The 13,671-nt window shown below is 37.2% G+C and overlaps 2 protein-coding genes across 2 annotated transcripts; one reads left to right on the top strand and one right to left on the bottom strand.

Annotated features, from left to right (window-relative positions):
- Positions 1-4,814: 4,814 nt before the first annotated feature.
- Positions 4,815-7,094, top strand: LOC127073453 (probable protein phosphatase 2C 27). Its single transcript, XM_051014605.1, has 3 exons — positions 4,815-5,217; positions 5,680-5,877; positions 5,995-7,094. The coding sequence occupies exons 1-3, from the start codon at positions 5,035-5,037 to the stop codon at positions 6,769-6,771; spliced, it is 1,158 nt and encodes a 385-aa protein (XP_050870562.1). The 5' UTR covers positions 4,815-5,034; the 3' UTR covers positions 6,772-7,094.
- A 208-nt stretch (positions 7,095-7,302) lies between these two features.
- On the bottom strand, positions 7,303-13,368 carry LOC127073452 (110 kDa U5 small nuclear ribonucleoprotein component CLO). Its single transcript, XM_051014604.1, has 10 exons — positions 12,465-13,368; positions 11,108-11,176; positions 9,816-11,009; positions 9,588-9,686; positions 9,320-9,478; positions 9,155-9,240; positions 8,876-9,074; positions 8,425-8,535; positions 8,104-8,310; positions 7,303-7,845 (listed from the first exon to the last, which is right to left on the bottom strand). Exons 1-10 carry the CDS (start codon positions 13,206-13,208, stop codon positions 7,747-7,749), a joined length of 2,967 nt encoding a protein of 988 aa, XP_050870561.1. The 5' UTR covers positions 13,209-13,368; the 3' UTR covers positions 7,303-7,746.
- Between the last annotated feature and the right edge of the window lie 303 nt (positions 13,369-13,671).

Below are 13,671 nucleotides of genomic sequence, written 5' to 3'. Positions count from 1 at the left end.
AATACTACAACATATGTGTCGACCTGTACCATCTATGTGTCAACTTGAAGTTTAAAACATCCATCTATAGGTCGACCTGTAGTCTTATGTGTCGACCTATAATGAGGATTGTTCACTTAAAACCAAGTTTCTCATGCTCAACACAATATTTTGATGTACAGATATTTTCTAGACCACTTCCAACAATGTTGACATGCTTCCTAATGCAAGAACCCTAAAATTCATAGCTAGACTCTGATGATACCGTCCAATGTGCATAAACGATATTTCCTAGTTTTCACATCATTCAAAATATATGTAAACGGAAGAATGCACTCACACGTCCAACTTCATCTCAGTTAGGTTCTTGTACTCTTCAATATACACGACAATGTAATCAAAACTTGAAGTCAAAGATCTCAATACTTTCTCAATCTTCTGCCGATCATTGATTAATTCATCATACACCTTCATCATGTTTGTTAGCAACACCATGCGCAAAAATAATTTTGAAACTGATTTGTCATCCTTCATTTGAGTCATCTCAAGTTGTTTCCTCAAGGTCTGTAGTTTCACTCTCTTGAGTTTCTCATCACCACCATACAATTTCTTTAATTTATCACAAGCTTCTTTCGTTGATTCTTCTTCTATAATCTTCTCAAATATATTTGGATCCACACACTGGTGAATCAAGAAGAGAGTTTTTCCATCTTTCTTCATTTGCTCCTTGTGTGCAGCCTTCTGGGCATCACTCGCATTCGCCTCCAATGGTGAGACTCATTCTTGCACAATTTCCCCCGACATCTTAAAAGCTGAAGATGACCTTCATTTGTGCAATCCACCTATCATAGTTCTCACCTTTGAAAACTGGTATATTTGTAGGAAATTGTGTTGATATTGTGTTACCGTCTACCATTGCTAACTGAATTGCAATCGGTCTCATCGATACCAATTTATCGAAACATGTGTTTATTTTGAGTTAAGAAAGAAGAAATGAATGAATACATTTTTGAGCAAAAAATGGATGGTCATTTCTCATAAGTGTATCACAATAGTATTTATACACAAAGCTAACTTTTTTTCCGATAAGCAAAAGATTGAATTAAAGGGAGCACATGGGGTACTCGGCCCATACAAAGAGGGGAAACCAACTAAAAAACAACAGAAAATTACAATGAGCAGAGGTTTGGTTTGACACACCAAGTTGGCCAACATAATTCCATTTGACCCTTCATCTTGACCAAAAGCCACTCCTTAACCAAACTTTTGATCTGCGTTACTAAGTCCAGATTTCTCAAACCGACTTGCTAAAAAAATTGAGTTTCGATATATCCAAATCATCCAACAAATAGCAATCCATAAAATACAATAAAATTTCTCCTGAAACATAGAATTGGTCCAATGGTTAAAGTCCCTTAAATGATCCACCACTGAATCAGAATTTAGAGCCTAATCCAATTGTAACCAAGCACAAGTATTTCTCCAAACCATCAAATAGTGGATAAATAAATGGTTGGCATTTTCTTCAACCTCGTGACAGAGGGGGGAAACAATATTAGAATTACCTTGAATAATGTCGTGTTTTTCCAATTACAATCTCGTCGGCAACCTGTTTAAGAGTAATCTCCACCAAAATAAATGAATTTTGATGGGGACATTTGTGAGGGAAAATATGCCTAGTCCTTATTTTAATGATGTCAAACCTCTCTAGTCGCCCACAATGTGTCTTTGGATAATATCATCATAGCATAGAAAGCATTTGTCCTTTAACATGTTCAAAATATAGGTTTCGTGTGTTCAACCATATAGGAGCATATCTTATATGTGAATCATACACTTAATCATAGTAAATATCCTAGGTTCATAGGAGATCGTTTAAATTGGTCATAATATGTTGCAAAACTCATTTTTGGGAGTTTAAGCTGTGTGAGTCGACTCATGACTCGGAGCAAAACCTTCGGGTCCGAACAGGTCAACTCACAGGTCGACTCATTCCTGGAAAACTTGAGTAAGTCGACTCATCCACCCCTTACGTCGACTCATGTCCCACTTTCATTTGAACCATATTGCCACAGGTCCGAACAAGTCAACTCAACCCTGAACTAAACTCTATTTGAGTCTACTCATCCCCTGTTTGAGTCGACTCATCGCATGTTTTACTTAATTTTATGTTGTGTAACTTTGCAAAATATTTATGTTATGTTAGTTATTTGTCCATGCATCATATAAATATTCAAATGTCTCTTCTTCAGCAAAACAACAAGAAAAGTGAAAGATATACACCAAAATGCTCATCATCTTCATTCTTCATTGCATCTCTCAATAATCACATATGATAATCTTTGTTGAGCATTGTGCATTGCAGTTGTGATAACGTTCAAATAAGATTGGATTATCTTAGTTTGGGTTGAGACTTTGTGTGGGTTTTTCTTGAATAAAACCCTTGAGGTTTTATCCTCCAAGAATTGGGGGTTTTTGCACTAACATTTGCTTCGCAGATTCAGCCGAGTGAAAAGTTTGAAGAACGGAAGGTTCGGTCAAACAAGTAGCGGTAAACAGAGGATTGTGAAGAAAGCTTAGGATTCAAGCGACTTGCATTCCAAATCAGCCGAGTTGAAGTTTTGGAGAACGAGGCGTTCTTCCAATAAGGTAGCGGTAATCGGAGGTTTGTTCGAAGTGCTTGAAGGACTTGGTTCAACTCGAATCAAGGGGAGAGAATAGAATAGGATTTGCAACAACTCTAGGGATTGATTGGTGGTGACCATTTGTTCCCTTGTATTGACTTTGCAACGTGTTAATAAAAACATCTCAATTCTAGATTTAGAATTGAGGGCAGACGTACCCTAAGCGAGGACGATAGGGGAACTGTCTCAACAAATCCGGTCTTATTCTCTCTATCTCTTAACTCTTTAAATTCTGCATTAATTACATTTTGTGTAAAATTAATAGTAAAATCAATATCGCTTGATTGGTGTGCATAAAAATTGTTCGATAAATTGTTGCAATCACTTTGATTGTAACTGAGTAAAATTCTGCACATTCAATTTGAGTGAAATTGATACTTTGTGTGAAGTGCACACCAAGTGTTCGACAAAATTAATTTCGCACAAACTTAGTAATATTTTCCTTGATCTCTTATTGTGTTAAGCATTATTAGAGGTAACGATATCAAGAATCATAGTAGTTAATCGATTGATTTAGATAGGGGTTGATATTCTCTATCTTAAGTAATTCCATTCGGTTTCACGTATATCTGATCTTTCCATTAACGGATCGTTAAGACGATTACTATCTAGGGTGCTTCCGCAACCGTCGAAAACATTTTAAAAAGCGCTAAAGTTTAAAACTGATCTATTCAACCCCCCTTCTAGATCGGTACTATCGTCTAACAACATTTGTTTTCCACACCGTTGCGAGGCCCTTCAGAACTTCCAAATCAGTATTAGAATAATGATCATCAAAACAACTCAGCCTCTCGTAACTGCTACACATAGAAAAAAACTTAAGGATCGCTCCACCAAACAAACTTGTCGTCCAGTTCTGCAATCGGGGCGATAGGCTGCAGAATCAACTGCGTGCAGCTGAGTTGTTTCCTGCTGATTCATAATGTTGTTAGATAAAAGCTGCCAAGTCCACTGCTCGTTCGTCCAATAGCCCATGTCAGAAACAAGACTATTTTGAGCTGCAACCGCGTTAAATAGAGTCGGAAAACAAACAGTCAAAGGTTACGCTTCAATCCAACAATGATTCCAAAACTCAATTGATTTTCCGTTGCCAAGTTTGTCACTCACAAAATAATTAAACCAGTTCATATCATCTTTATTGCACTTCCCCGCCATCTTCAAATGCCATCACCATAAAAATTCACTTCTCCTTGGTTTTACAGTTTCATGATCAAGGATGTTATGAATTAGATATCCATACATGTGTGTTAACAAATCTGACCAAAGGTTATCCTTTTCATTTAAAATATGTCAGTATCATTTACTAAGTAGCGACATAATAAAATTCGCTCAATGATTTACACTGAGCCCCCTGATTTTTTGGTTGTGCACACATCCCCACACAAAAATTGCATTGAATGGACACGATTAATATATATATATATATATATATATATATATATTAAAAATATTAAGAGCACTCGTGTTTACAAGCATTCTCTTTTTCAACTAATTTAGAACATATTTATTTTAAAATGCTTTCTTTTGTCACCTACTACATCATTTTTTAAAGTAATCTTCTTTACCGAGAGCTTTAAAGTACTCTTAAAAAAAAACTCTTTTACAACAGAAAATATATATAAAGTTGACAGTTAATGTCAAAAAATTCAAATGATGTATTCTAAATTTCCACAGCAGTTCCTTGGTTTGAAAGAAAAATTATCCTTTCTAGTTGAGCTTTGATCAGGCCATTATACTACTTGTCAAGATAAATTATTGATACAAGAAAACCAATGAAAGGAATCAGACAGAGAGGGTTAAAAAAGGCATAAAGTTTGCCTATTAATATAACAAAAGATTTTTCACATGGTATGATGTGAAAGGGCATAAAGGTAGAAAAGGAAAAAAAAAAATAATACTATAATAATATTAAAAACAAAGAGTGGGATTGCAATATGATATAGGTAACCATAGAAAATGACATTATCTAACAATCTTATACTTTATAATATCAAAGAGTCACCTAATAAATCCAACCAACAATTTTGGACCTCACTTTTCATAGAAAAATCTAGAAACCTAAAGATTCTATTTTCTCTCTTTCACACTAATATTATTATTATCATTTTATTAACACACAAAAAACACTAAAAATATTACTATAAACAAACAGGAAAAAAGAACACATCAATTTCCTCAACATATTCTAAGAATCTTCTCTTTCTCTTTCTGTTTCTCTCTCTTTTATTATAAGCTATAAAACTGTATATCAAGTCTTTTATTGTTGCTGTCAGTGACTTTTTGTAATTACTTTCTGATTTCCAAACCTACAACAGCTGCAACTGCAAGAGTTCCACTTGCTAACAACAACTAGTTTGTTACTGTTGGCAACATGTGTGTGCAAGAGGATGAACAAGTTGATCAAGATAATGATAATATGGACAAAATTCTTGATAACAGAAGAATTTCATGGCCTTTGCATTGTGATCTATTGCATGCCCAGATGGATAATTCAGAAAAAGACTCTTCTTTTGGAGTTTCCAATGGCCAGATCAGTGTTGCAAATTCATTTCCTGTTAGTCTTTTGTTCCTTTTTTTCTTCCTTTCTATTACAATCTGGCTTTTGATTTTTGAACATGTTTTTTTCAATCTGGCTTCTTAGACTTTAATTATAACTGAAGCTTTTTTTTAGCTGAATTATTTGAGCTTATCTATTTGCATCTGTTTGAGAGAATTTCTGAAAACAGCTTATGATTTTTCCATGAGATGATTTTGTTTTTAGCTGATTTCCATAAGATTTTTAGAATAGCTTATATCACATATAAATGAAGTTTGACTTTATTTAATCTTTTGTTTTTCTGAAATAGAAATTGGTTATTCTTTTTTTCTTGTATGCTTGTTTTGTTACTTTGGTTGAAGAGAAACTGAAAAACAAATTATGATTTTTTAAGGGTTGTTAGGCCTTGAAATTCTCTTAGAAATGATTATCAAAGGCTATAGCTAATGTTTATGATTATAACTTTTGTGTACATTTTAGTTGGAAAGCATTTGTGAAGATGCGGAGATTACAGAGAAAAAACAGAACCTGATAAATTTTGTTCCAACTCTTCGGTCCGGAGAGTGGTCTGATATCGGAGGTCGGCCTTACATGGAGGATACTCACATATGCATTGGAGACTTGGCAAAGAAATTCGGTTACAATGCTGTCTGCGACGAAGCTGTTTCGTTTTATGGTGTAAGCCCTCTAACTGATTTTGTTAATGGTTTATTGTCATAAAATTTATTTCCCTCTTCCAATCCAACATGATCTTGATCAGGATTTAACATTGAAGGCGAATGGTATTTTGTGTAGGTATTTGATGGACATGGAGGGAAGAGTGCTGCGCAATTTGTTCGCGATCATCTGCCGAGGGTGATTGTTGAGGATGCTGACTTCCCTCTTGAACTCGAGAAGGTGGTCACGAGATCGTTTTTGGAGACTGATTCGGAGTTTGCAAAAACATGCTCTGCTGAATCTTCCCTTTCTTCTGGTACAACTGCATTGACTGCTATTATATTTGGAAGGTCTTTACTCGTGGCTAATGCCGGAGACTGCCGCGCTGTTTTGTCCCGAGCCGGAGGGGCTATAGAAATGTCCAAAGATCACAGGCCGTTATGCATGAAAGAAAGGATGAGGATTGAGTCGCTCGGCGGATTTGTCGACGATGGTTACTTGAATGGACAGTTAGGCGTGACGCGTGCTCTAGGCAACTGGCATCTTGAAGGAATGAAGGAAATGAGTGGAAGGGGTGGACCATTGAGTGCTGAGCCAGAACTTAAACTGACGACATTGACGAAAGATGACGAGTTTTTGATAATTGGAAGCGACGGAATATGGGATGTTTTTCGTAGCCAAAATGCGGTCGATTTTGCTAGGAGGAGGCTTCAACAGCATAATGATGTTAAACAATGTTGCAAGGAAATAATAGGTGAAGCAATAAAGAGAGGAGCAACAGATAATTTAACTGTTGTGATGGTGTGTTTTCAATCAGATCCACCACCACCTATGATTATTGAAAGGCCTAATAGAGTTAGGAGAAGTATATCTGCTGAAGGACTTCAGAATCTTAAATGCCTGCTTGAAGGATAGATTATTCTTCTCAGCAATACCTTTTTTTTTGTGAGCTGAAAGTATTATGTACATAGATTCATCTTGGGTTGATCAGTGATCGCTGGTAGGGTAGAGAAAATAATGCACTAAGGGGCTAAATTCAAATTCAAATAAAATTTATACTTTTGTATGATTGTTTTTCCCATTGTCAATGGGAAAGAAAGACATGAGCGTGTATTTCATGAAGCACGTAATATTTTAGCAATGTAATTATGATATAGTTTATTAAACTTTATTTAGGAGACAGGAACATCAATGTAAATGGGACTCCACACTGATGGTTTTCTTTAAATTAATTGTCATCTTATTCGTGTGCTTTTGCGCTTAATGGTTTTATTTAAATGAAATTAGTAAACAAGAATAATTGTGACTGATGAGCTTTATGATGATATGATAGCCAATGAAAAGGAATCATGCCATTGAATACATTGGTTTTCACAATCAGCTTAAAAAAACATGAGAAAGGGATTGTACAAATTGTAAAACTACATAACCAATGGCCAGACAAAATAATCAAGTGAAAGTGAGTGTCCTGCATTATCTAGTTTTTTGTCTTGACCCATGTCACAATTCTCTTACAGTAACCTTATCTTAAATGGGACTTTGTTGATATATGTCAGTATGCAGACATAAATACAAACTTTTTCATACAATTTCAATGGTTATATTTTTTGGGATAACATAACAGAATTAGAGACAACATGCCCCAACCAGCAATTAAAAGCTTTTCCAGTTCCATGAAAGACCGTAATTGACTTCTAGTTGAATGCCATAATAGCTAGCAGCAGTATGGTAAATAGCTGTGTCAAATACATGCCAACTTCGAAAGCAAATAACTCATAATTTGCCTGCTGTATCGCATACCATTTGCTTCCAGTTTCACAGTCAAAAGGGCCCAAATTTCAAACTAAGTCCAAAATGAACATCAAACCAGGCAGAAAAAAATGTGAAGAATCATATCATTTGTTGATGAAGATCTGCCGCCTGCTGTGCAAGTTCCACCATCATAGCCTCATCAAAGAACTTACCTATACTTACATCTTCACTCATTCCCTGCAAGAAAAACACACAATAAATCCTTTTGCAGGAACCAGTTATAATAGTTGATGCTTTCTAACATTCCTCTAAGTTTGCATGACCCTATCTTCTAGTTTTATGTACACGCATTTTCTTTTTTCTTTCTCAAGGATAGAGCAAATCATTAGACATAAACGTAGAATGAGTATCATCACGAGACCTCCCAGTAAAAAACAGTACATTTAAATAATAGTTATCAACTCTTGAGGGGAAAAAAACAGAAAAAAGCCATACCTTCCTGCGCCTTGTTTTTACCATAAACTCGCGGGCAAGATGCTGGATTGGTGCTGGTTCAAGTGGGCGCAAAACAATGCTTTTGTCCAGAGGATCTCCTGGAACAATAGCCCAGTGATCAAAAACTGATTGGCAAAACGCTTGACCTTGTGTATGGTATCTCAAGTCTGTCTCAAAACCAAAAGATTCTATCACGGGCAAAAATGCCTGAGATGTAGGGAACAGAATCAGTAGCCTTATAATAAGTTTAAAACCATGGTGGTGCACAGAAGCAAACCACATTGCATTAAATAAATTTATAGGGAGAAATTAGTCAATGACCTTAACAAGATAAGCCGGGGTGCCTGGTTGAGGAACATCCGCAGTAACATGTCCACGCCTACGAGACAACACGGTGTAGATTGCAGACACACAATCTATTGGTGTTTGAATCTGACTCAAAGGCAAAAAGAACAATACTATTAGAGCAAGCCTGGGTGAAAAGGTAAAATTGATGTTTACGAGTTACTATATGAAATTAGTGCAAGCAAATACAATAACTATTTTGCTAGCTTCCGTAAAATTACATCACTCCAGCCACATACAAAAAGGACATTCTGCTTAGACCATCATTTTTTAATATAAAGGATGGATATGTTCTGCTTGTTAGCTTGTACGCAGCTCTTCCTCAAAAGATACAATCATCAATTAGTTTGTGAACCATGGAATGATTACAATTGAGTTTACTTTATGCAGCCAATACTGAAGCATAAAATAGCAAGTATATGCATACCTCTACGTAATATACTGGTTCCATAAGGCGGGGGGTGGCCATAAGGAAAGCTGAATAAGCCACTCGCCGTGCTGTTGGAATGATCTGGCCAGATCCACGATGAAGTGGCTCAGGGGCAATCCTTGCATCAACAATCTTAAATTTAACATTTCTAATGGGTTCATCACACAAAGGTCCTTCCCGTGCACCCCACTGAAATCTGTTAAATGACATAACATTATCAAAGTGAAATCAATTAATCAATGAACAGCTGAATAAATCACTGTATTGTATGTTTACCCCTGAACAATGGAATCCTTTACAGCATTGAGGAGGTTCTTGTCAACTTCAGTAGGAAGGGTATCATCTAAAAGAATATTAGGGCCCTGCATTGGAACTAGAATATGTTACACATAAGTTTCAGGAGATGGTTGGGCAAATAGAGAGATAGATCGAGTGATTTACCTGCTTATCAGGGCCAAATGCCCAGATTGACCGAGCAGCAAGAAGATCCCAGTCATATTTAGTCTGGAAAAATTCACCTAGTTTCTTTCTGTTCCAGTCAGTGCTAACAACACCATTCTCTATGTCTTCTGCCAAACCTCTTTCTAGTGGCTCGGCAATCTAAAGAATGACCAAGAGTTTTATTAGTGAAGTGAAAATAATGCAGCCTAAGAAAAGTGTATCGTAAACTAAGAAATGAACACTGTGATGAAGCCTATATGATACCTACCATTGTTATTTTATTCTTCTTGTTTGGTGTTTCAGCAAAACATTTCATTGATGAAGACTCGACAACTGTTTCACAAAATGAGACAACAGGATCTGCTACCTGCAAAAGCACAGGAAAGGACCATCTTCAACAAAGGAACAGCTTTAAGTACGTCTAACCCAAAAAATGAGAATCAAAATTAATTATCGGTAGAAGAGTTGAAAAGGGAAATGGAAAGCAATATATGACCTTGACTTCTACTTCAGAATATAGCTCTCTCAGGTCCTTCATAATTGAATCCAAGTACAGCTCACCAGTGCCTAATATAGTGTGTTCCCCAGACTCCTCAACTTTAGTAACTGCTAAAGGATAACTCTTGCTAATTTTCCTTAGACCCTCCACCATTTTTGGCAACTCGCTTGGATTTAATGGCTCAGTGGCTGTTTTTACCACTGACAGGGTATTGAACAGAAGGGGCCTGAATATGTACACATCCTCATCAAAATCCACATTACAAAGAGTTGCGGTTTTCATTATTGAAGCATCCACACCTTCAATTAAAACCCAAGAACCTGGAAGAGCCTCGGCTATTGGCATCCTGTCGCGAGCTTGATAAACCCACAACTTCGTTACTTCTTTTACAGTCATGTCCTCCTCATCATCTGGCGAGTATCCCTCTCCGAGAACACGGACAGCCTGTCCTGTCTGTATCTTGCCGCTATAAACTCTACCAAAAGCATCAAACACACTACAATCAGATTTTGGATACAACTTGGTTATATTAACCATCAGTGGGCCAGAAGAATCACATTGTGTCATGGCTTTGTAAATGGATGAGTCTTTAGGTCCAGTATATATATGATCAACTTTCCTAACAGCAGCATCTCTTGGTGAAGGTATGTGTTGAACAAGCATATCAGTGAAACCTGAAGCTGAACCAAAAACAGAGCTACAAGCCAGCCTTAGTAAAGGTCTAACATTCAATCTATAGGCAGCATTACTAAGGGTAACACCAAGTTCGGCAAGGGTTGTCTCCACACTCTTTTTATGTTCCCCAATCACTTGGCTATATATCTTGTAAAGTGGCTCCAACACAAACTCAACAAAAGATCGTTCTCCACCACCCACAGGGGGTTTCTTTTTGAATGTTCTGGTATCGGGATGATAATAGTAGTCACCCCAAAGGCGAGAAGCAAATTTATTAGCTTCCAAGGGAACTCCGTGTAGCTTCCCATACAGTTTAGCAAATGACTGCAGCGTAAATGACCATCCAGCAGTGCCACTTGCGAAACAAACATTTCCTGCAACTGGATCTATAACTTGGACATCACCAGCAACTGAGGAGGCAGCAGATATGTGGTTATTAATGACTTCCAAAGTATGCCTCAATTTATGGTAAGCATCTTTTGGAGGTAGTTTAAGTTCAGTTATGAGCCTGTCAACCTAAAAGAAAAAACAGGGAACAACTGAGAATAAAATAGGGGAATATGATAAAAGACTAAGACATAGACATCATTCATATTGACAAAAATTCTGTTTACCTTATTCATTACAACAACAATAGGCAATCGCTCCTGAATTGCATGACGTATTGCCCTCTCTGTGTTTACCTACAAATTGCAAGAAACTAAAAACTTAATGCTGTCATGCAGCTAGTTACATTGCAGTATCTACCATCATAGTCTAACAAATAAGTTATAGTTTTAACTTATGAGAAATGAAAAGAGAAAACATATCATAACCTATGAAGCACAGAAACATTACCCGGACAAACTCTGACATGTGGGTACTGGTGATAATTTAAGAAAATGGAAGCAATTAAATGTACTTGTGTATGTTAATGACTTGTCGGGTGCATGATACTAACCTAGGTTGTTAATCTTGGATGGTGGCGCGTAGTGCCGAACCCCCAAAATGCTATAGCGGCCTAGCGGGATAACTGCTATTGTTAAGACTAAGAAACAATGTATATAGGAAATAAAAAATTCCAAAAGCATACATAAATACTTTAAAATAGAAATTGCAACAGCATATATATAACAAAATTCCAACATTAAATATAAACATCAACCGCATGCATATCCCATCAAAATCAAATTATAAAGGTTATTCCTCCAGTTGAAGGGTGCTCACAAAAATCACAAACAATTGTTTTCTTGCTCTGGTCTTTATAAGAGTTCCACTACCAAACAATATCAAGGTTGTCACCAATAGGTTTACAAGAGCTTTTGTTGTTGGAAGTTGATGTTACACTTACAGAGGCATGGGATGGTGATGCCGTGGTTAACAAAATTGACATAGAGCAACGCAAACAGAAAATAGGAGAAGCCAAGGGAGAATAGTGGAAAACCGGAGGGCACAGGAGAAGGAAGGGGACTACGGCTGCGCGTGCGAAGAACAGTGAAGATTGGAGAAGAACAGTGGAAAATAGGAATGGAAGAAGGAAACGAAAAGACCAATATACCCTTAAAAAATTTGGGTTTACAAATTTACCCACAAAATGAGAATGGCGACCAATAAAGCACTGCTATTGCGCCGCTACGACACTGCTATTTGCAGCCGCTATGACCACTATTGTCGATAGCGCTTCGCAGGCCAATGGCATGTCGGCGGTGAGGGGTTGTTCCTCCAAGCTACACCGCTATAGCGCACTATTAACAACCTAGATACTAAAACGCATCAAACATTGAGCACGTCTTTAATAAGGTAGCGCGCTATTAACAACCTAGATACTAACACACATCAAACATTGGGCCCGTCTTTAATAAGGTAAGTCGATGCTACATAGATCATAACTACTATCAACTTATCAACCAGAATTGACCTATGCACAATCGCCTAAACATCGACAAGAGATACTAATCACCATAGAAATAGTATAAACAAAAAGATAGTTACCATAACACCTTCACCAGCATCAACAACCAAAACAGCACCATCAGCAAGCCTCAATGCAGCAGTCATTTCATCCGAAAAGTTAACATGCCCAGGCGCATCCATAATATTACACAAATAAGACTTTGAATTACTATCTTCCAACACAAGCGACATAGGAACAGCTTTAATAGATATCTTCCTCTCTTGTTCATCAACCCTCGTATCAGTATACCTCACATGCTTCTCACTCTGAGAATCAAAAGTTGACATATGATGAGTCTGCTCCACAAGCATATCCATGAAAACCGTCTTCCCATGTTGCAAATGACCCACCAACGCCACATTTCTCGCCAAAGAAGGATTTGACATTAACCCTAACATAAACTGCGACGAAACGTAAGTTGAAGAATCCTTAACACCTACTTCGAATTTCTTGTTCTTAACTGGCTTAATAATTGGTTGTTCTAGTGGCTGCTCATCTTCGTCCATAACTAGGGTTTCAACATCTTCGCCGTAAACTTCTTCGGCGGTTGGGTAGTACTTTTTGTCCTCAGCTAAGACTACTTGATTTTCGAGCATGTCTACGTCGGTGGAGGCGCCGGTTGTCAGCCATCCGTTTGAAGGACCTTCGCCGTCGGATTCGGCGGCTCTGTCGGATTCTTCGGGTTCGTCGCGGTCGTCGTCTTCCTCCCTGTCGGAATCTTGGTCGGACTCGATTTCGGGTCCGATGTAGTTACCGAACTCGTCGTATAAGCTGTCATCCATGTTGAAAAGTGGGAAGAGATTGAGAGAGATGGAGTGTGAGTAGCACCGGAGAAGAGAAGTAGAGGTTTTGAGCGGTGGAGGGTTTTAGGGTAAAAAAGGAGATTACGAGAGAGGGAAATGGAAAGGGAGAACGAGATTTAGAATGAACGGGCTAGGCCCAATTTTGATAATACCGTCGAATTCAAAACTTTTGAGAATTTTTTAATGCACCCTAATAAGGATGTGATAATACTTAAATGTTCCCAAATTTTAGAAATGTATTTTCGAACGTATTTAATTTTTCGTTAACATTGAAATATTTTGGAAATGTCTCTCTATTTATTTTAGGGAGATATATCTCTGTAATATGTCATATCAGAATATGCATATTGTATTTTGTTTATGTGTATTCAGATTAAGATTTAAATCATACAATCCATTTAAATCATACAACCTATATGCAAAAATGACGTATATAACTCCA

This window comes from Lathyrus oleraceus, chromosome 4, assembly GCF_024323335.1.
Source record: "Lathyrus oleraceus cultivar Zhongwan6 chromosome 4, CAAS_Psat_ZW6_1.0, whole genome shotgun sequence".
Lineage (NCBI taxonomy): Eukaryota > Viridiplantae > Streptophyta > Magnoliopsida > Fabales > Fabaceae > Lathyrus > Lathyrus oleraceus.
Note: the sequence above shows the minus strand (reverse complement) of the source record. Positions and strands in the feature narration are given on the sequence as shown.

Coding starts and splice junctions, on each gene's coding strand:
- LOC127073453 (XM_051014605.1), top strand. CDS start 5,035: ATGTGTGTGCAAGAGGATGAACAAGTTGATCAAGATAATGATAATATG. Junction 5,218..5,679: donor GTGTTGCAAATTCATTTCCT/GTTAGTCTTTTG, acceptor TGTACATTTTAG/TTGGAAAGCATTTGTGAAGA. Junction 5,878..5,994: donor AAGCTGTTTCGTTTTATGGT/GTAAGCCCTCTA, acceptor TATTTTGTGTAG/GTATTTGATGGACATGGAGG.
- LOC127073452 (XM_051014604.1), bottom strand. CDS start 13,208: ATGGATGACAGCTTATACGACGAGTTCGGTAACTACATCGGACCCGAA. Junction 11,177..12,464: donor ATGCTGGTGAAGGTGTTATG/GTAACTATCTTT, acceptor TGCAATTTGTAG/GTAAACACAGAGAGGGCAAT. Junction 8,536..8,875: donor AACCAGTATATTACGTAGAG/GTATGCATATAC, acceptor CCTTTGAGTCAG/ATTCAAACACCAATAGATTG.